Genomic DNA, 24,035 nt, shown 5'->3' with positions numbered 1-24,035 from the left:
GATTAATCTCGTGTTTTTTGTTGTAAGTATAAATTCAGAAAGTATGGAGCGCAGTTTTAGTTTCGCCCACATGGTCTGCTGCCGAGGCACCTCCTAGCGTAACGAACGCGATGGATCCGCCCTGTCCGCAGGGTGAGTGGCGGGTGGTAGCGATTTCTCGTTGCTCAAGGCGGAGGGTCAGTTTAGAGACTGGCCGTCTGGTTTCGCCTACTCGCCCTGTTATTAGTGAACAGGTGACCATTCCTTCAGGCACTTGTGCGCAGTGGTTTGCTTGTTATCGGGAACTCCAACTTAAGGCGCGTTATGATCTCCCTTAGGGAGATAGCATTAAGGCCGGAAGAAAAACTATTGGGTACTCATTCGAGATGATTGAAGAGGCCTTACCTGCGGCTATCGAGTGTTCAGGGTGCAGTCGTCTACAAATTGTGGCTCATGTTGGCACCGACGACGCCATACGCATGAGTTTTGGGGCCATCCACAGTTCATGCAGGTTGCTGTGGGAAGTGGTGATGGCGGGCTGGCCTCATGCCCCGGGTGCAGGCAGAGATCGCAATTTACAGCGTTCTTCCTAGAGTTGATCGGGATCCTTTGGTTTGGAGTCGAACGGAGGGTCTCGACCAAAGGCTTCGTCGTCTCTGTGACGATCTTGGCTGCAGATTTTTAGACTTGATTTATCAGATGGGAAATTGTAGGACTCACTTTCATAGGTCAGGGGCGCACTACGCGAAGAAAACAACTAATCGAGTAGTAGAGTATTTGTGGAGTGCACATGGGGTTTTTAGGCAAGGTAGTTTTGTTACTCTGATGATCACTCATCAGACGATATGCAGATAGCGAAGTCAGACCGATTAAAGACACTTAGACTATCAAAATTGTATCAGTAAATTGTCGAAATACCCATAACAAAGTTCCCGAATTTACTGCCCTCCAGGAAATGTCTCGCTCCCAAATTGTTCTTGACACCGAGAGTTGGCGGAAGCCCGAAGTAAAGAGCTCTGAGATATTTAGCGAGTCATGGAACGTATACCGGGAAGACAGATTCGCCGTAGCAGGGGAGCGGGCGGTGTCTATTGCAGTTGACAAAAATATTGTACCTGTTGAGGTCGAAATTCAGCATGGCAGTGAAGTTATCTGGTCGCCTATAACAGTTGTAGGTGAAATCTAGTTAATTGTTGATTTTTTTACTAGCCGCACTATTCTGCTGTGACAGTTCTAGAGTCGTTGATAGAAAGTCTATAGTCAGTAGCGCGCAAATACCCAGATCATGCAATAGTAGCTGGAGTCGATTTTAACTTACGAGTATAGACTGGGACGTCTATAGATTCATTGCAGTTGGTAGAGTCATTCAGTCTTGGGAAGTACTGTGGAACACGTCCTGAATAGCTAGTTAGACAGCCGACACGTAATGGAAATTTTTGAGACTTTGTAGCTACCAACAGGCCTGACGTTATCGACGGCGTTTGTCATAGCAATTATAGTTATTAAAGTTAATAAATGAATCAGGAAGGCTTGTAGAGTATTTCTGTTAGAAAGAGGAGATAAGGAGTTTTTAGCATCCCACTTAGACAACGAATTAACATAATTTATTTCCAGTATGATTGACGTAGAACAGTTATGGGAAAAGCTTCAACGAATTGTAAACCGTGCTCTGGAGAAGTAAGTGGATTAAGGACGGAAAAGATCCGCCGTGGTTTAACAGCGAAATTCGGAAGATGCTGAGGAAGCAGAGGCTATAGCACTCTTCGTTCAAAAGAGAACGCGCAAATGATGACTGGCAAAGGTTAAGAGGGATCATTGCATCTGTAAACTAAGCAAAAGACCTGGCCGAGAATCCGAGGAAATTCTGATCCTATGTAAAATCGCTAAGCAGGTCTATGGCTTCTCTCCAGTCACTCGTTGACCTGTCTGGTGTGGTAGTGGAACATAGCAAAAGGAAAGCCGAAGTTTTAAATTTTGCGTTCGAAAAACCAGTCACGCAGGAGAATCGTGCAAACATACCGCCGTTTGACCATCGCACAGAATCCCGTATGCATGACATAGCAATAAGCATCCCTGGCATAGAGAAGCACTTGAAAGAACTGAAATCAAATAAGCTGCCAGGCTCTGATGGAATCCCAGTTCGGTTTTCCGAAGAGTACTCTGCAGCATTGGCCCCTTACTTAACTTGCATTTATCATGAATCTCTCGCCCAACGCAGAGACCGGAGCGAACGGAAAAAGGCGCAGGTGACTCCTGAATGTGAAAAGGGTAAAAGAACGGTCCCGCAAAACTACAGACCAATTAACATTGATTAGCTGTGGAGTTCTTTAACATATTCTTAGTTCGAATATAATAAATTTACGTGAGACGTAAAAACTTCTTTCCACAAATCAGCACGTATTTATAAACCATAGCTCGTACGAAACTCCGCTTGCGCTTTTCTCACATGATACCCTGCGAACTTCGGGTGAAGGGCTGATAGAACCCAGTATGTTGTCATCGACGGCGAGTGTTCATCAAAGACAAGGGCATCGCCAGGAGTGCCCCAGCGATGTGTGACTGCTGTTATTTTCTGAATACATAAATGATTTGGCGGATAGGGTGGACAGCAGTCTGCCGTTGAGTGACTGTAGGAGGATCCAAGATGATTTAGACAAAATTTCTAGTGGTGTGATGAATGAGAGCTAGCTCTAAATGTAGAAAAAGTAAGTTACTGCGGATGAGTAGGAAAAACAAATCGATAATGTTCGAATATCGCATTAGTATTGTGCTGTTTGACACAGTCACATCGTTTAAAGATCTAGGTGTAACGTTGCAGAGCGATATGAAATAGAACGAGGATGTACGGATTGTGGTAAGGAAGGCAAGTCGTCGACTTAGGTTTATTGGAAGAATTTTGGAAAAGTGTGGATTGTCTGTAAAGGAGACGCTAGTGCGACCTATTCTTGAGTACTGCTCGAGTGACTGGGATCACCAGCAGGTCGGATTAAAGACAGGCAGCGCAGAAGTTCAGAGACGGGCTGCTAGATTTGTTACCACGAGGTCCGAGCAACACGCAAGTATTAAAGAGGTGCTTCGGGAACCCAGGTGGGAATCTCTGGAGGAAATACGATGTTCTTTCCGAGGAACACTAGTGAGAAAAATTTTGAGAACCGGCATTTGAAGCTGAATACATTTCGATTGTACTGCCGCCGACGTACATTTCGCGTAAGGACCACAGAGGGAAGATACGTAAAATTAGGGCTCATACGGAGGCGTATAGAAAGTTTTTTTTTCCCCTCGCTCTATTTGCGATTGGTACAGGAAAGGAAATGACTAGAAGTGGTACAATGGACCGTCCGGATGTCACCGTACGGTGGTTTGCGGTGTATATGTAGATGTGAATGTAAAAGGCTCACTAGATTACTTCGTTAGTTTTTTTTACAAAGGAGATAATTTTGATGAATAAATATAGTTAGGAGGTTAAAGGAACATTGCCCGTACTTCGGTGGGATATACGTAATATCATTTTGCTAAATCTTCGTCTGAGAGCAGAACACTTATTACTCGGAGATATCACGTTTCCGAGACTGGCTGTGTGGGGTTTCTCTGGGTTGTGAATTTTCTACGTGTTATGTCGGGTAGATAGGGTGGAATGCTGTTACTCTTCTGGACCTGCGGTGTGGCGGTCGTTGAATCTTGGAGCGCTGCGCTTCACTGTACTATAGAGTTGTAGAGTAGGTGTGCAGTCAGCTGGCATACCCATTTGAATAAACCGCCGTTCTTCATCGTTCGTATAGTGGAAATACCGAAGAGTGGATGCAAGTTGTTTTTAGAGGAACTTGTTTCCCAACATAGCGTGACATATGCGTGTTTACAGCATCTCTTTTACGGCGCTCGCAAATGTGAACACAGAGGTGCTGAATATACGACAGATCCTCCAGAAAACAGGAACGCACGAGAAGCGGCTTTCTTTGCACAAAAATTACTGCGTTCGTGACCATATAGCAGTGCGAAGAATCAGCAGATTTGAATTGAACTCGAAATGTTAGTAGGCCTATATGAAACTAGTGAATGGAGAACATTTTTCTTAGGATTCCCGCAAAAAATAAATGTATTATACAGCACAAAACAAATAATGACGTGAAATTCTTCAGCACGAAGTATTAACAGATTAATGTATTTGTTGTGTGCTAAATAAGTTAGGTGACCTGATGTGTTCAGAATTTGCTTCTCTGACATGACTGCCATTCGAGACATTCATCATCCTCGCTGGGACTTTTTTTTTTCTTACACACTTAAGTTTATGGTAAATTGATTGTAGTTTTCATTATAAAATTTATATGACAGAAACAAACGAACGCGTTTGAGGCCAAATGACGTGATTTGTACTGTTAACTCCTAAATTTAAGTTCTTCTTTCGTTCAACTCTATATCAAGATTAAAACTAAAACTAAGCTCCTCCCGAACGGACCATGAAGGCCCGACGGTACCGACAAGCTGCGGTGTCATCCTCAGTCCACAGGCGCGTCACTGGATGCGGATGTGGAGGGGCATCTGGTCAGCACACCGTTGACCCGGCCGTATTCAGTTTACCAGACCGGAGCCGCTACTTCTGAGTCAAGTTCAGCCTCACAAGGGCTGAGTGCACCGCGCTTGCCAACCGCGATCAGCAGACCGGATGGTCACCCATCCAAGTGCTAGCCCAGCCCGACAGCGCTTAAATTTGGTGATCTGAATAGATTTGGTGTTACCACTGCGGCAAGGCCGTCGGACGGTGTCAAGATTATCAGGGTAAAAATAATTTTGGGAGGGGAAAGAGGAATCTACAGCAGCCATGTTGAAGGAAGCATTGAGCCATTGCTCAGACGTGATTTTCGGAAATACCACCCGATCGGAGTTTAGAAGCCCACTCCTCCCAAATTAGATTCGATGAAATGTCACGCTCTGCCTAGCAGCTTAATATCGGCGAATTGAAAGTGTTACAGTAATTTAGATCGTAATAATCACAGATGAACCAGCGATGCATTGTTTCCTATATTAAACAAGGTCTACAGCCCTGTATTGCTGCCGGTGCGGCGGTTAAGGACTTACTTTTAGCTTCTGCCTTCTAGAAATTTTGTAACATTAATATAATGATAACGACAGGAATATTACAGTCTGTTCATTAGAGGTGACGTAGTTTCTCCCTCCACAGAGTTAAGATGTTTAACGATTTCCAAACGGTAAAGGAGGGGTAGTTTACGCGTCGTGAATTGCGTTACAGTGACAGTGTCAGGTTCCTGTGAACTCGGTTCTTGCCACTGTCGTGGAAATGACATAGCAGCTGTTGGCGATGGCCCAGCGTCGGGGACGAGAAGTTTGTCGCAAGACCCACACAGCGTCTTGACGCTGGTCATTTGCAGGGGTCCAGTTTCCTGGGGTTGGAAGCCGGGCGGCTGCTGCTGTGTAGTACGGAGCACACTGCCTAGCCCTAGCAGATAACTACGGCGGATACCTTTAGGAAATGTATTGTTTCTGTCTATACATATATTTCCCATTCTCCTTTCCGTTTTATTACCTCTGTAGGAAACTTCGACAAATTTTTTCTGCCATAATAAAATTTGGGTTGGTTTCTAACAACTAAGACATAGTAATCTTGCTGATGAAGATCTTCCTGCCACCGTTATTGTAGGTGTTAAACGGTTATTGGTAAAAGTTGACGTAACAACGAAAAATGGAGAACGTGGTAAGAACTTGCGGGCTGTATGAGGTTGAAAGAAAGGCTGCTTTGATGCTTGAAGCAGCAGCAACCACCGTGACAGACGTGTTGTATTTCATGTTGCTTTGATTATGGCGTTACTGAAGTAGTTCCACCGACGACGAAATAGAACGTATGTTAGGAAATGTGCATAACCTAACCGCACCGCGAACAATAGGTGTAAAGAATATGTGATACTAGATATGACTTACATAAATACGGCCTATAACGTCGGTGATAATAGACATGAAAACACTTGCAGAAAGCGAGACGGAAGAGGGGGACCTAATGATTGTAAGGATATTTATGCAGATAACTTCCATTAATAAATATTTTTCCGACGGAAATCGCCTGCAGTTTTGCGAAAAAAAAAAAAATGACTCTTCGCTACAGACAAGTCTTGCAGTCTTAACATATTCTCCTCGTATCCATTTTGGAATTTCATTCAAACCGTGTGTTTCGTTATTTTTACGACCTTAATAAATACAGTGCCCTTGTCAGGAGTAATGTAATTTCTATCAAGAATTACGGTTGCCTTTGACGGACCTTTGAGCACTATGCACGAAGTTGGATATCCATTTTATTAGTCCTTGAGAATTCGCCGTTGTTGATGAATTTCTTAGCCGTTTTTTTTATACATGAGCAGTCTCGTCTGATGTTTTTAGTACCGAGAAACAAGTAAGGGTGCGGTTTTCACGTCCGGTGAAATGAAGCCGTTCTTTGCCGCATGATTAGGCATAGTAGCTGGCTTCGAGTTCCCACGTCTGTGGAACAGCTGCGCTTACCACCTGGCATCGATGTTAGCTTGGCCGAGACAGACATGAAGGGCCTTCTTGCCAGCATGCTACCTCGGAAAATAATTCCACCTGCATCGCCACCGGGAAAAAATCCAATAAAAGCCGTCAGAAACTGACAGCCGAACACTGGTAAGGTCGCGCTGATTTCTGCGTGAAACTCAGCAGGTTAACGAGATACTTGATAGTAGGTAAAGGTGGTGGAAAAAAGAAAGCAACGCCGAACGACCTGTGAGCCGGTTCTGGGAGAGCTTGGTGTGGTCAGCTACACGCTCGCGCACGTGACGTATCTCTCGTGTGTGTGTGTGTGTGTGTGTGTGTGTGTGTGTGTGTGTAAAATGCAGCTGATGCGATTGTAGCGAGAATCTACAGTGCTGGATAGGACAGTCCCGGAAGGAAATATGACTCCTTGCCCGTGAAAACTTGCACGACATGGATTCTACTAGAGACAATGCTGTATGTTGTCAGTTGACAGTGTGGAGCTCGTAATGTGGAGTGCATGTAGTTGATGAGAAAGTTTTACGTGTGAGACGCTTCCTCGTGCAATGAAGTGTTTTTAAGGTTGAGATAACTTGTTTGTCACGAGTCTATATCAGTGCAGTGTTAACAATGGGACGTTTTGAGAATTTTACATGGTAACCACTGAGAGGAATTTAGTAAGTAAATAATAATAAATTTGTAGCATCTGGAAAGAATCGTTCATTTATTTCTTACTCCCTAGTGCCCTCTTCTGATGATGTACAATAACTATTTCGGCATCTCCCTTGACAGGAAATTGTACTTCGTATTTCTATAGCTGTCACCGTTGTATTGTTTCTTCTTCCATTTTACGCTAAGTTGATGCCCGATAAATTATATTGGGCTTGCTAGTACAGTATTATGTTGCTGTCTTCTTCCATTGTCGCCTTTGCGTAGGGCAATCTGGCGGTGAAATTAACGCATTTACTTTTATGCACAACAAGGTGGATTCAAATATCCGTGCGACCAACTGCATTTAGATTTTCCGTAACTTCCCTGAACCACTTAGGGGAAGTTCAGATTCCCGACATTATTCAAGTGAGCTAGTACTTCGTCTGTAGTTATCTCGTTGCCGACAGTACGTTCAGCCATAGTTGTTCTTTAGTCGACCATGTTTTTCCTGCCCGGCGAACACCGTTGATAACGCTCTGAACACACATTAGGATGGGGCATATACCAAATCTCTCTCTTCACGTAAATCTACGTTTATCGCATTTCCAAGGGCACTGTCATTACTCCATATATTCCAGGTTTTGGGCTTAGTGGGTATGTACCAGAATCCCACCCAATATGGAGTTCTATCCTAGGATTTTCAGCTATCACCTATCGCGTCTTCACTTCTTGCGATGATTTGTTAATTTTAAAAAATCCGAAACTGCACTATGCCTCAGAGTTCAAAATCGCTTGTTCAAATGGTTGAAATGGCTCAGAGCACTATGGGACTTAACATCTGAGGTCATCAGTCCCCTAGAACTTAGAACTGCTTAAACCTAACTAACCTAAGGACATCACACACATCCAAGCCCAAAATCGTTTGTTCTCCTATGGTAAATCAGTTGACAGTATCCTTAGATTTAGGGACAGTTTCTTTGCTTTCTCTCTTTTATCGAGATGTTTTTCTCTCGCGTCCTATTCACGGATGGAGTGTGAGAAGTATGATTACTTGTGTGCTTCTGTGCGAAATACTCTGTTCTAACTTGGTACTTCGCATTTGGGAAAGTTGCTCATGAGACTGAGAAATCTTGCTACATTACGCCCGGAAAACTTCTTGAGCTTTTCTGAATAGGCATTCTTCGATTGTCTCCTGATTGAATTTTTTCAGCGTCTTTGTTACACACACTCGCCAGTCAGATAAGTCTGTGTCCATTCTTATTGTTATTAGCATACACACAATGGCCCTGTTCGTTTGACCTGATGTTTATCCCACACACTTAAGCAGTATTCTAGTAGGAAATAATTGTGTGATTAGTTAACAACCTCGTTCGTGGGAACACTGCCGTTTCTCTTAGTCCCACCGATGAATGGACCCTGCCATTCGCACCTGAGCTTGCTTGATCGTTCACCTTCACATAATACACTTTTCTCCAAGGTATTGTGTGACATGACTGACTCCATTAACAACTTTAAAGTTCTCTGCATTAGGAGGTAGTTGCTAGTCTTCGCACGTGGTTGCTATTACGAAAATTGTGAATCGTTAATGCTTCTTAGTAGGTAACAGCGCCATCTCACTCTAGCATTTCAACTAATAAAATAAATTAATCTACAACGGAACGGAAATAACACAGTACATATCCCAGGAATACATCTTAAATTTTTACTTTGTGGAAGACTGTATCCAGGAATGCATGGCCGAGCGAGGTGGCGCAGTGGTTAGCACACTGGACTCGCATTCGGGAGGACGACGGTTCAATCCCGCGTCCGGCCATCCTGATTTAGGTTTCCGTGATTTCCTTAAATCACTCCAGCAGGCAAATGCCGGGATGGTTCCTTTGAAAGGGCACGGCCGACTTCCTCATCCTTCCCTAATCCGATGGGACCGATGACCTAGCTGTGTGGTCTCCTCCTCCTGCCCCCCCCCCCCCCCCAACAACCCTACCCAGGAATACATGGTGCTTACTGTTTACTGTCTGTTATGAAGTTTACAGTCTAGTCGTATGCATGGCGAATTTTCTTTAGTAGGCATCGATGTGGTTCTAAAGAGAGAACTTTCTGAAAGTCTAGAAACAGTCTACATATCCCTAACCATGACTCAGAGTGCGAGTTTAGTTTAGAGTTTTAGGTGGTTTCGGAATCCATGCTAATGTCGTGGAGAAGGTGAAGTTGTTCCAGGTTGGTTAGTATGTCTGAACACAGAATTTTGCTCTAAATAGTGTTGTTGTTTGATAGTATTTCGATGCAGCAATTCACTTGGCATTTTGTGTTGATGGGTGCGACAGTGTTGTTTTTCAATCCCTGGTGACAAATCTGTGTACAAGCAATCTTCCATAAAGTTATTCTCGATAGTGAAACTAATGGAAATGCAGTATCTAACAGGAGTTGTGTAGGATGCTACGACCGTATACAGGTGGTCCCGGGAGGCATGGTGAATACTCAGGGATAACCGAGCGAGGTGGCGTAGTGGTTAAACACTGGACTCGTATTCGGGAGGACGACGGTTCAATCCCGCGTCCGGCCATCCTGATTTAGGTTTTCCGTGATTTCCCTAAATCGCTCCAGGCAATGCCGGGATGGTTCCTTTGAAAGGGCCGGCCGCGGTGGTCTAGCGGTTCTAGGCGCGCAGTCCGGAACCGCGCGACTGCTACAGTCGCAGGTTCGAATCCTGCCTCGGGCATGGATGTGTGTGATGTCCTTAGGTTAGTTAGGTTTAAGTAGTTCTAAGTTCTAGGGGACTGATGACCACAGATGTTAAGTCCCATAGTGCTCAGAGCCATTTGAACCTTTGAAAGGGCACGGCCGACTTCCTTCCCAGTCCTTCCCTAATCCGATGAGACCGATGACCTCGCTGTCTGGTCTGCTTCCCAAACAACCCAACCCCAATACTCAGGGATATTACGGGAACGAATTTTAGAAACAAAAAATTCGTGTAAACATGGGCTCAAAGGTGCATGCATACCTTAACAGCTACTGTATGAACACTTCATCTTTGATACTATGAAACAAATCTCGTATACAGCAAGCTCTTGCCTTTCCATAATTTGGGAGATGGTAATGTGGACCAAAACAAGAACAAATACCCAGTAAATATGGACCAGAAAGTGCGTACCTTAAGACCACTTGTTCGCCTTCGCTACTTTTTTCTACTAAACATGTGCTCATAGCTCTTTAGGTCTGTATTTTAGAATTTTAGAGCCCACGCTCACTAGACTTCTTTATTTGAAAGATATTTCTTGCCATATCCCTTAATATTGACAATTCCTCCGTGGATACCATGTAGAGTGCTTGCAGTACAGCTGCTTTTCAGCACCAATATTCGTTAATCTTAGCAGTCTTTAAATCGTCTGGCAGAGAGTGCTCTCACTTTTAAACCCTCTTTTATGTCCTCCTCGTTTGGCATTCCATTATATGCGACAAATATAAAACCGCGATTGAGATTACGCAGTGCTTAAGACATTGTTTTGTTAATGTGAAGAGCGGCGTGCAAACCTTGTCTGCGTAGCCCGAGTAGATTTTTCTGAATTAGAGTCGGTCTAAAGGGCCATGGCTGGTTTCGTCTCCCAGACATCACAATCCGGAGCTTGTGCTCAGTCGCTGATGAACTAGTCCTCTATGGAATGTTAAATTCTAACCTTCATTCATTTCTTCATCCGAGGCATTGATGGCATGACTCGCTTAGTAGTAGTTCATGTACGCATGGGAAAAAATTTCGTTTCCATAATTTGTAAAACTACCCAGTCTATCTTCCTGTCTTCTTTCATACAGCTGTCGAGTGCCTACAGATTATGTTGGAGGTGTTTTTCCTCTTTTCAGTGCTTGATATAATGTTACATTCATCGTTCAGTTTACAAAAAATCTTTTGACTCCTCCATTTTACAGACTTTCTTCAGACACCGATATTTTATCCAGTGCACGTAAATGTTCACATACGTATCTTATCTACACTTTTGTTCACCCCACCTCTGCATCTTTCGCGTATGAATTCCGAAGAGCTACTGTCTGTTTTCCTTTCTGTCAAGCTTCATCCCCCTTGCTCTGAGGCGACGCTACGGTTAAAGGAGTGTATTTGCATTAGGTGCACTGTTCAAATCCCCGTCCAGCAATACAGATACAGATTTCCTGTAGTTTCCTTAATTCAATGAGATTAATCCTTCGAAAAGAACACGGCCGGTTTCTTTGCTCACTCTTGTCTGAAACGAGCTTGTGCTCCGTCTCAAATAACCTCGTTGTCGCCAGGGCGTTAAAATCGTAATTGTTCTTCTCTTTTATGCTTCTGTTAACGCCGCCCATTGATTTTGGAGAAATCGTCTCTTTAGTGAAGTTTATCTCTGAGCTGTACCCAGGAACATAATAAGCTATTTACACGTTCACCACCAGTAAAATGCTACAGATAGCGAGTTGCATGTAATGCTACAGGTAGCAAAGTTTGTCACTCGCGAGTAAACGAAATTGGTGCTATTTTTAAAGGTCAGGTCGGAGATATTTAGAACCCACTTTGTGATGCTCCATGTGTAATGAAAATGTAGTGAGTGGAATGAATGAGACCACGCTTGGAATTACGATTTAACGACTTTGTCTCGGCTACATAGCTGAGCAAGAACAAAAATTAAATTTGATGGTGTATTCTTTCTTTGACAGATGGTTTCTATGTCTGTCTTCTGTTATGAATCTGTTTAGGGAAGCTTCGTTATATCGTCTCAACATACAGGGGATGACAATTCGAATAATGTGGGTATTTTCGCTCCATGTTGTCGTAGTCTTTCAAATGAGAGTATAATTTGATAACCATGTCCTCCATAAACTTTTCAGTTTCGCGTGCAACACATGTCGCAGAAAGCCGTTCAATCGGAATTCAAGCACGCTTGACGCAAGAATGTGGTTGGATATCTTTGTCATAATTTTTCTGATTTTGTACTTAACAAGATCGTCTTGCGTATATATGACGTATAGGTGGGATGCATGTATCCAAACTATTTCTAATACTAGCATGTCGTTTCGTTCTATCGTCGTATGTGTTTTCAAAGTGTGCTCACGCAACTCCTTGTTGTTTCAGAAAAGCCCGGTTTCCAGTCTCCTTATGGCACGATGGACAATGGCATGGTGAGTAGTCACGAATATATCTACAAGGGCGTCAGACTCTTTCCTTGCATTATAAGTCTGTCTGTACCCTCTTCCACTTTAACTTTCATTTCGTGATTTTAAAACGAACTCATCACATAATAAACGTACAAATATTATCAGTTCCGCACAAAAAAAATATTGCTTCGCGCAAATTATCTTTCAAATTATTTTCTTGAAAGTATTAGCATGCTGTTCGTTTTCAGCCGACCGTGTTACAAGTACGTGACAGCGCGAAGCGAATCGGTGACGGTATTCTGGTCTGTCGACTCCCGCACATATGCTGCATTATGTTTCCTCTGTCTGAATTTTCAGTGAATGCTTAGATAGTTCCTCAAAAAGTCTTCACGATTCTCATACTTCAGCTCCTGTTGAATTTGCGTGTGTTGTCTCATTAATGATATCTGGGAATCACCACCACGTTTAGAGTTCTTCAACAATTACGCAGTTCTTGTGCAAGAGGTTTCTGAACAGACCTGCTCAGGTGCAAGGTCATGTTTTCTTACGCCCTCTCAACAATTGTCTCATAACTGAGCAACACCGGTCAATAATTTCTTATGAACTGAAAATATGAAGGATAGTCGAATGAAAACGAGGCAGATCGAAAAGTAACAGTAAACTATTTTTTTTTTTCAAAAGTAATTGCCACAACTGTTAATAAATTTATACCACTGAGACAAGAAGGCCAGTGCCTTTACGGAAAAAAAAAAAAAAAAATTGCGGTTGTCTACGCAACGGTGGTTGTATCCAGGCGTGTGCGTTTTCATCCGAAGAAAATCGATGGCCATGAATGTCAGGACTGCAAAAATATGGAAATCACGTGGGGAGAGATCGGAGACTGAATGTTGGATGTGTAACGACTTCCCAGCGACACTTCCGCAGCGTACTCGAATCGACCGTGGCAACGTGTGGGCGATGCCACATATTTTCAAATGTGCTACAGAAGTTTCTCTGGGAAGCCCTTACACATCTTCTTTAAAGTGATGATCTCTCCCCGTGCGATTTCCGTATTTTTGGAGCCCTGAAGAAAGACGATCGAAGCTCTAGATATGCTTTGGGATAGTATCATGATTCTGCAGGCAACCGAAAATATTTTTCCACGATGACATCTTCAGTCTTGTCTCGCAGTGTGATGAAGGTATTAACAGTTATGGCGATTACTTTTGAAATAATAATCACTTCGTTTTTTTTCCATCTGACTGCGCCTTATACTTGTGAACGATTCTCTAATTGCCTGTAGGCGCTACTTAAGTTATATGATGAAAAGTATCCAAACGCCCATGTGTAATGCGGAATAATTGACGACTATATGCCACGAGAGGCGGACTTGCCAGTACAAAAGGAGACGGGGGGGGGGTTATTGTATTGTAAATGGTAACTGTAGAAGCAGTAACAGCAGAATGAATCGATCAGGAGAGCAGATGACTTTTCGAAAGTGGATTAGTCATTGATTGTCATTTGAATAACAGATCCATCAAGGACGTTTCAGACCACCTAAATCTGCCCAACTCGGCCGTTGATGTGATTTTGAAGTGGAAACGCGAAGGAACAACTGTAGCTATACCAAGACCAGACAGACATGTACCGATGGACAGGGACGTCGAGAATTGCGGAAGATGTTTGTAAAAAAAAAAAAGTCGCATAAAATCAGAGGAAGGAATCAATCGTGATCTCCATGTGCTACGGGCTGTCCAACTAACTCAATGACTGCGCGTAGGAAATCAAAAAGAATGGGATAAAATGATAGAGCAGCTCCTCATAAGCCACACATTTCTGTAGTCAATGCTAAGTGATGGTTGAGGTGGCGTGAAGAGCGACACCATTGGACAGTCGATGACAAGAAAGGAGTGATTTGGGGATGAATGGTGCTGTAACCTGTAGCAGCCTAATGGAAATGTGTGGGTTTGGCAAATGCCTGGAGAACGTTACTTGCAGTCATGTGTAGTATGGAGGCCATATTACGATATAGGGGTGTTTTTCAAGGCGAAGGTGTGGCCCCACTTTGTGCTTAATAAAATTCTAAATGCAGAATGATGTGAACTCTCATTATGGCCGTGTACAACAGAGGAAGAGTTTGGAGATGATGATTATATCAGCAAGACAATACATACTGTCATAAAATTGCATCTGTGATTCAGTGGTTTGTGGGCAGTAACGTTCCAGAATTGGAGTGGCCTGACCAGCATCCCGACTTGAATCCGAAGGAGCACCTTTGAATTATTTGGAACTTCAGCGTCGCTGCAGACCAGTCGAACATCATCATTGTCTTCTGTGGTTCCGGCTGTTGAGGAAGAATGGGCTGCCGTTCTTCTACTGACAGAAACCTCATACAGTTCAAGCTGTCATGAAAGCAAAGGGTGGAACACACTGCGTATTAATGTCCAGTAATAATGTCTATATACTTCCGATCAGATAGTGTAGTTAGTGAAATTGGCAATGCTATGAAGGATTATCAGAAAACAAGTACACGTGTTTTGTGTGTGACCTGTAGTTATAACAAGAAACGATGGAATACGCTGAGGAGTAGAATGATGATCTTCACACTCAGAGGTTGGCTGTGACGCCTGTTCGGTCTTTGTGGACCAGCTTTATTCATAACCTTTCTTCTTGGTCTTTCTTCACACGGTAGCACTTTCAAAATATTAGTCATCCGCTTATAAGCAAATACTGACTGCTTCGAGCGGTGTAAATGATGTAGAACTGATACCAGGCAATCATGCGGCATTGCACAGCTGACACAAGTAATGGCAGTGTAGTGTTGTGTATGGTTGTATGGAATCAACACAGTAAGAATGGTTGATGTGGAGACGTGGCAGTGGCAGAAAGCAGGTATAGTGTTTGGACGTGCTGATGAACACAAGTGAATGAAGTTGCCAGATTTGATGGTGTTTCTACACGGATAGACTAACATTTTTACTAGGAATGGTATACCACTCGCACCCGTTTATTAGTAACACGAATTAAGAAAAGTGGTCGTAGAGAGATCCTTACCAACAGGGGTGGGAGACGAGTATCATGACAGTCATTTTCGTACCCAGTTGTAATTACTATTGTCTGATAATGCAGGTCCATATCAACCAGTTTCTGGGCGACCATTGCGGTGGTAGCTATATGCAATGGTCGTTGAGTTTCTGGCCATTACTCATAGTAGTACATAAACCTGCACGTCTTCAGTGGCCAAACAACACAGAAGCTCGACAGTAGGTAACTGGAGGCGTGTAGCTTGGCCCCGACGGCGCAATATGGCATTTAACCCACAAGCGTGTGGAGCCTGTAATTAAGCTGTAGTTGGTTCTGTAATGATGTTTCGGGGTATTTTCGTACCATGATTTGGGCCCACTCATTCAGGTTACCATTAACGTGAACCAGGTTGTTCATTTCAACGTTCTGGGTAAATGAGTTTCTCTTTCTTCTACATCATGATGATTGTGTTGTGGGGGCTCGTTTTCAAAGAGGACGACAGCCGTGTCACAGTGCTGCGCGTACATGTTCCTGGTTTGGTGAAACTCGGGCGCCTTATCGCACCGGGACTAGTCCACTGAATCACCTGCTCTTAATCCCCTAGCAAACGAGGAAAGGGGGTGAGGCTATATAAATAGCTATAAAAATACCTGCAATTTTGTAAACACAGGATTTAATCAGCAGTGATTGGCTTTAGCTGACTATGGTAGACCTGAAGAATGTTTTCCTCGTCAAATTCGCCCGCATCTCGTGGTCGTGCGGTAGCGTTCTCGCTTCCCACGCCCGGGTTCGATTCCCGGCGGGGTCAGAGATTTTCTCTGCCTCGTGATGGCTGGGTGTTGTGTGCTGTCCTTGGGTTAGTTAGGTTTAAGTAGTTCTAAGTTCTAGGGGACTGATGACCATAGCTGTTAAGTCCCATAGTGCTCCGAGCCATTTGAACCTCGTCAAATTGATGGTTGTTATGAAGGCAAAAAGTTCTGTTAAATGATACTAGCGTAATATCTTCTAGGAAAATGACTTATTATAGTTACAGTGCTTTTCACGGCTTGTAGTTGCGATCGCCGTTCTTTCCACATGGTGCTCCCATCTACTTCTATAGTCATATATCACATTGTTTTCAGTTCAGCTATTTACTCTTCCGTAAGAAATTTATTTTCATTTTATCTAATTTTTTACATCCTTTCACAGCTGGGAGGAATCTCATTTCAGGCGCTTCCGTCATACTTATTTCTTTTGGTAAGGGACCAGGACTCATTGCCGTTGAGACGTAAAGAAACTGCAGTAGCTTCATAAAATTTGAGTTTATTTCCTCTCCTAAAAATAATATTATAGGCCCCAAATCAGTGTAGGGTGAAGGCATGACTACGTTAGCAGCGCATCTAAACGTCTTGGCAGTCGGATCAAACAAACTTTGAGTGTCCTCCGTGTGCTATTGGAAATAGTTACCATCCGATTACAAAATTCGACTGTCTAGACGAGCATGAAGTGTGTATCATGGACGACACGTCATTCGAAAAGATTGGGATGGGAATAGCAATACCTCCTTTGCGAAGTAGTGGTCATAAACATTTCGTGGAAACAGTGTACGAATCTTGTCTTGGTGAAATACGGTTGTAGAAATGCTTTGAAGATAGTTCTAAAACTTTCGTTGCGTCGCTGTTGCGACTACCCGCAGCGTGTATGGTTGAATCATCCGTGATGGTGCCCCAGACTATCACGCCATGTGGACCGAATGGTGCTACGTTGATGATGATCATCTCAGTGGCGTCCCACTACTGTAGGCAAAAATTGCTGTACTCTGCTTTTGAATATGTATGAGCAAAAATGTTGCCTTGTTTGGTGCGGCCTATGATATCTTCAGTTGTTCTTGACTGATTAACCAAGGAAAGCTTGCATATGATCTCACAGGTAGCGATTGGTTGTTTATTATATACATACTTGGACCACCGCGTAATAGAGCTTACACGGTATTCACCTGTCCAGATTGCAGGTGGTTTCCTTGAGACACTTCCTTACAATAACCAGGCCAGTTTTTTTTTTCTTTAATGACAGTTTCGCTGTGTCTTAATTTTTATTCCTCTGAAATTTATTCAGCAATGACAGATGTAATGCTGCCTACGAGTTGGGTCGTATTAATGTCTTCACCAGAAGGTACATGCCCTATCAGTTGTCAGGCGAGTTGTGTCTTATCTAGAGGAATGATACCACTAGAATAGCGCACATACGACGTTTTTAATCAGCAGTTTCTTATTTGGAGACTCGCAAATGTTAAGCCTTGCTTGAGGTTCCAGACAGGCCTTATCTTACTCTTCGGTGTCGAGTGTCCAAACGTTATCGCGTATGAACGGCATGCTTCCATACGAGGTTCTTACAGTTGCTCGATTGCAGAACCGTGTCATTAAAGACCGAATTTCACTAAAAAAAAGTTTTGGTTGTTGTTTCCTCAACTGTGGATGAGGCACATTGGGAAGAGTTGCCTAAATTGTACCACTTTCGAGATTATGTTTATTGTAGCCTAAAGAGTAAGCTACAAAATTATTTAAACCATGCCATGCTCTACTGCAGGATGCCGTTCTTGGTATCAGATGTGAAGACTGGAAATTCTGAGAAAAATACACACTACGCTAAAATTTCTGAACATCTGCAAACGTCACAAATGAGGCATCTGTTTTCCTAATTTGTATCAGTGGATGAATGAATTATACATCCATTATAAACCATCCTGAGTTTAAAGAAACATACAAGTCTCACTTTAACAAAATGTTCCACATTGCAGTTTCTGCATCTATTTGGAGGCAGTCCAATATAACTGTTTCTCTCCTTTCCCCACCCCTGCTCACTTTGAATGAATCCACGTTTTTCATCTCATGCATCTGATCATTTCACCCATTCTATCTTCCTCGCATGACTCTCTATACCATTCCTTTGTTTTACGAATGAGTTTTTGTGGTGGATTCCTAGCAGAGCATCCAAAACACTTTCCACAGCCGGAACTGCGGTGCCAAATTCTTTTCCTTTGCATAGTTTAGATTTTTCTTTTTAGCATGGACTGCTCCTCAGTTCACAGGCCTTTCGCTTGTCTTAGAAGTTTTGGTTGAAGCTTCCCTCATTTCCCTGGGATTTGGCAAGTTTTTTCTTGATGGTTTCTTCTGGATTGAAATTATGGGGCAATCCGTTTTCTTATGCGATGTCGAACGCAAGGTTTCTTACATTATACGTTCTTAAACCTAACATATTTTTTTTAAATGTAGGAATATGCTGTTCCAATTAGTTTTCAACTTCGTTGGAACACGCTTCACTGCGGCCAAAAGTTTTTTATGTCCCAGTTTGCATTTCCGTTTCTGTTTTTAAAATGCCTTAGGCACATTTTAAATGCATGAATATTCATTTAATGCGTGATCTCTAATGAGATATGTTGTTCCAGGTAAATGCAGTTCATCTATGCTTCATTTTCCAACGCCTTTACTTTGTGTTGCAGTATAGCAATATAATTATTTAATTAATAACTTAAAGAACACAAAATTCACCACATTTCTAAGCATCATGTTGCATTAATAATGTCAGATCCATTCTCTTAAAGCTCACTATATGAGCAAGATTCTCAAATTTTACCGGTATAATACGGGAAACTTACAACCATATATTAAAGGCAACGTCACCATTTTCTGTCAATTTCTAATAAACGAACCACAGTACATAGTCATGACTGACAGAACTGTCTGAAACATTATGTTGCCACTTAAAGAAGTAATTCTGTACACGAAATACATTAAAATAACAAAATAAACGCTGTCTTTAGACCACCTCTTTCTCAACACACACAGCTCATAGCTGACAGTAGAGTTCAAGGAAGTACATAGTTCACACTGACTTCACCAAATGTCGGTTATTACAAGAGATACGAATTTTATAGCAGTGGTGCAAATTAGGAAGCGGTATAATATACACAGCTCTCCCGTAGATGCTTAATTCAGTGAAATCAGAAGTTTGGGTCGGCTATTTGATATTACTTGTCGCACCACATGGTTTTGGCTTTCTCCGTTACAGGTAAGCTTCCGATCAGAACAGACTCTGCATGACTAGCAGTAAACAGGCTTCAGTGCGTGCGTTGTCTTAATGGAGACAAGTTTTCTATTTGCTTCAGAATCAACAAGTATCATCTTGTTCTGTACTGATTGTCTTCACTTTTCACTAAACGTGAAAAATATTTTCATCCGCGCATTTGACTGTTCTTGTTTTAAAGGGGCCTAGAAGTGGAAATGATTCTACACTGATACGCAAAACTGAAGGACGAAAGTTACTTTTGCATGATGTATCACTGCCAAGTGACATAGGTCTGTGAAACTTGGACTACAATAGAAAGAATTGCTACCGTATAGTGCAGAAGGTAACTGAAAGAAACACGCAATGAGACGAACAAACATGACAATAATTACATTGAAGTCACCGCTGTCTGTGATGACACCAGGACGTTGCAAAAGGCGGGACATGGTTCTTAATAGTGTGTGTGATCACCACGGACAGCAATGCGTGCGCTGCAACGTACTCCCAAGCTGGCCACAATGTTGGTAAGGAGCTCTTGTGGTAGGGCGTTTCACTCCACGATGGCGGTTGACAACTGCTCGAAGTCGTTGGCGCATGTGAACGTGCAGCAGTACGTCTCCCCACGGCGTCCCACAGGTATTCGATGGAATTTAAGGCGGGCGAATGGACAGGCCACGCCATTCGCTAAATATCTTCTCGTCTCAAGAACTCCTCCGCCTGCGCTGTTCGATGCTGTCGCACATCGTCCATAAAAATGAAATCGGGGCCGGGCGCATTGAAAAGACGCACATGGTGAAGTACAGCGTCACAATAATGTTGACTGGCGAGTGTAATGTGTTCAAAGATGTGGAAGCCAATGTGCCCGTGCACCATTATGCCTCCACACACCATTACGAGACCACCAAAACAATGTTGCTGGATGCATTACGTGTTGACATCTCTCGCCATTCGAGATACGTCTAGAATCACTACTCAGACTAAATCTGCTCTCATCCGAGAACAACACGTAACCCCATTCCTCGTCGGATCAGTTCCTATGCTCTTGGCACAATCGCAAATGGCCCCGCCAATGTGCGAGTGTCAACGGAACACAAGGTACTAGTTGTCGGATGAAGAGATCCACTCCGGTGCAGTCACTGTGCCACTGTGTAGCGTGATATTTCGTGTATTGCACGCCTGTTAAATACGGTTGCAGTTTCACCTGCTGTCTGACGTGGGTAGACATTGTCGGACCATCTCCTCTACTACGGGCTGCAGTGCCTGTAGTTCGGAAAGCTCCATATGCATGTGAAACAATGCTGTGAGCAATACCAAACTCCTGGGCTACAGTCGTCACATTTCGCCCTCCTTCCTGTGTCCCCATGATTCTGTCCGTATTCGGCCATTCAGCTGTTGTCTCTGGGTCACCACAGTGCACCGTAACGGCTCGTTGATTGACACACAGACTTTTTCCGTTCCTTTACCCTCCTGATGTTACGTTTGCGAGCTCCATATGGCAGTATAGTCACGCTGACTTAACACCATGTGACGTCCAGATTTCTGTGCAAGATTGGGGTAGACCTTTGTCAACATGCTCCCGCCGTTTCATTCTTTTTCCACCGACTACTTCATAAGAAATGGTACATTATTTATTTCGTCCTTAAGTTTTGCAGATCAGTGTATTTCTTCAGGCGCAAGCATCGAATATAGCAGTTCTGTGAAATGTTGGATTATGTGCGAGAGTGAGACAGGTTTGAGTAGCATATTGTGGACAATATGCCAAGGATACTGTATTGAATGGTACGCAGCAGCAGATTTTTATTTCACAGATGTGCACTTTCGAACAAAGTGCCCTTTAAATTTGTATATTCTTTGTTTTTTATTTCACAATAACGCTATTTTTTAGTTCCACAACACTCTTTCGTTCCATGCTCTTGAATTTAAGAATGGTTCAAATGGCTCTGAGCACTATGGGACTTAACATCTGTGGTCATCAGTCCCCTAGAACTTAGAACTACTTAAACCTAACTAACCTAAGGACATCACACACATCCATGCCCGAGGCAGGATTCGAACCTGCGACCGTAGCAGTCGCGCGGTTGAATTTAAGAGCGCAGACGTTCTCAGAGATGCAGGTGGTTCAAAAGCTTCTTTTGAGCAGTTTAGTAATATCGTTGCTTTCGAAGCAAGCTTTTCTGCAATACGTGTACACAGGAGTGTATTTATTAGAACTGTGTTTTAGAAAGTCAGCTACAACAACGGTGCTCCGTCGTTAATAATAAATTTCGTGGGTCTGGTGATTAAAGGACTAAACGACCCATATATTAACCTTTAAAAGTATACGAAAAAGTGCATCAGATCTCAGGGCGTGAATACGAGATAAAGACCGAAAACAAAGACGAGAAAGTGCTACTGCCCTAGGAGTGACAGGGTGATTCAGAAAATGGAACTCAAAAGTTTTTCAGAGTGGGGAAAAGTGTGCACTAAACGTGAGAGCCAGGGTAGAAGAGTATTTTTGTAAGTGTAACCACCCGCATGAAAGGGTTCAACACTTGTCAAAATTTTGGGAGGCAGTTGTGTGATTATCGTTGGCAGCTGTAGTGAAATGTAGCTTTTCTGAAGCAGCTGTGCTGTAATTCAAATGTTTCACGTTTCTGTTATTATGCTCCAGATAATCCGATTGACACGGGATGGTTGTATAAATGGAATGTCACGTGTAATGTTTATCTAGACAGAAAGAACGCTTCTAATCCTATGTTCAAGCCAGGACGCCGCAGTGTGGTAGTTACACCTAATATCGTCACTGCAACACAAGAAGAGCTGTGCGCTGCCGAGCATATGCTGTTCCTCTCAAGAAAATCCAGAAGACGTTTCTTTCGTTTTGTATAGTTGCAGGACGAAGGGAGCAATTGATCTGCTTGAGACACTATTTCCGTTATCAAGCGACATAGAGGAAGAATAGGGGTTGGACAAAAAATGGGGACACCGTGAGAAATGCATGCTTGAACATAAATGAAGATCCTAGCCAAGCCTGCAGGTTGCGCTATTGTATCTGATAAGAATCGGTACCTGTGGAATGTCCAAAATACATTTCAAGTGTCAGTCGTGGTCAGAATTTTTCTTTATAATTGTGCCGGAACGAAATGAATTCGAACGTGGGCAAATTGTTGGTGGTCGAGTGGGAGGTGCTTCCTAACCGAGGTACCCCATGTGTTGGGTGCTTCAAGTGGCCCCGTATCGAAGATTTATACCCCATACAGGGAAAGCGGAAAAACATGATCCCCTAAGTTACTACACCGACGAAATTGTTTGCTGAATGATCGTGACAGATGCTTAGTGAGGAGGATTATGACGAAAAATAAAAGGACGACAGCTGCAACTGACACTGGAGAACTGAATGTCGCACTTGCGAACCCTTTCAGCGCAGAGGAAACACGAAGGGAGGTCCATAAGCAGGGAATTGCAGGGCGAGCTGGAATTCCGCAACCATTCATCAGTGATGCGAATGCCCGTAGAGGAACACGTGGTGCCGAAGGCATAAAACCTGGACCATGGAACAAGGGAAGAAATTCGTTTGGTCTGATGAGTTTTCTTTCAAACTGCTTCCAATTTCAGGTGGAGTTTACGGCGCAAGAGTGAAACATGGAGGGTGTTCAGTGATGATTTGGGCGGCCATGTATTCCGTGGACTCCATGGTTACTCGGGAAGGTCGCATTGCTGCCAAGGATCTATGATCATTTTGATTGGTCAGGTCCATCCCCGGTACAATGTTTTCTTCCCCACTAGTGCTACTATGTTCCAAAAAGTGAGGGCCTCTGTTCACACAGCTCGCATCGTCCAGGACTAATTTTCTGAGCACGTGGGTGAATTGTTTCTCCCTGGCCAAGTCACCGTATCGTAGTACTATTGAGCCTTTGCGGTCTACTTTGGTGAGAAGCGTGCCTGACCGCTGTCGACCTCCATCACCTTTACCTGAACTTGCCACTATTTTGCAGGAGGAGTGGTATAAGGTTCCCTTCAAAACCATTAAAGACCTGTTATTTTTTTTTTTTTTTTTTTAATTTAATCGTATGGCTAGGGCCCCCCGTCGGGCAGGCCGTTCGCCTGGTGTCGATCTTTTAATTTGACGCCACTTCGGCGAGCTGCAGTCGATGAGGATGAGAGGATGATGTTGAGGACAGCATAACACCTAGTCTCTGAGCGGAGAAAATTCCCAGACCCAGCCGGGAATCGAACCCGGGGCCAGAGGATTGACAATCCGTCACGCGGATCATTCAGCTACCGGGGGCGGACAATAGCTATGTTTATTCATTCCGATACGAGTGGAAGCTGTTTTGAATGCCAATGTGTTTCCTGTATCGTATTAGGCGCGATAATGTGTTGTTTTGTTGATGGGACGGTAACGAGAATTAAAAGTAATGTTGTCCTTTAAAGTAACGAAGTAGCCATTCAGATTAGAATTCTTCGTGCACTTGGGGGAATTAAAGCAAGAGCCTCCATAACTTAAGAGGAAACATGTGAAATTTCTAGATATTTTGCCTCTTGGACATTTGCGGTTCGTGGTGACACACTGGCACCGTATCGGAGAAATGCGGTAGATCATGTGTTCGGTAAGCTCCATTAATGAATCGTGCCACCATTGCAGTGAGTTCCCATTTTTCCCAAGCACCACAGTAAACTTATTTTGTATTTTTTTCACTCACACACTCCTCACATTTGGGGAATATATTGTTCTTTATCCGAATGCACTAAACACTGCAGAAGCAGAC

At 43.3% G+C, this 24,035-nt stretch overlaps 1 protein-coding gene across 2 annotated transcripts in view; it reads left to right on the top strand.

The window, feature by feature from the left end:
* The window catches only part of LOC126184920 (transcription factor 12), a 742,430-nt gene that overhangs the window by 59,841 nt on the left and 658,554 nt on the right, over nt 1–24,035 (top strand). For both annotated transcript variants that reach the window (XM_049927589.1, XM_049927588.1), the window contains exon 2: nt 12,218–12,264. In XM_049927589.1, coding sequence (XP_049783546.1) covers nt 12,218–12,264 — 47 coding nt within the window. The remainder of the gene's footprint in view (nt 1–12,217; nt 12,265–24,035) is intronic.

The sequence above is a fragment of the Schistocerca cancellata genome, chromosome 4, assembly GCF_023864275.1.
Source record: "Schistocerca cancellata isolate TAMUIC-IGC-003103 chromosome 4, iqSchCanc2.1, whole genome shotgun sequence".
Classification (NCBI taxonomy): Eukaryota; Metazoa; Arthropoda; class Insecta; order Orthoptera; family Acrididae; genus Schistocerca; species Schistocerca cancellata.
This window is presented reverse-complemented; position numbering and strand designations above follow the sequence as displayed.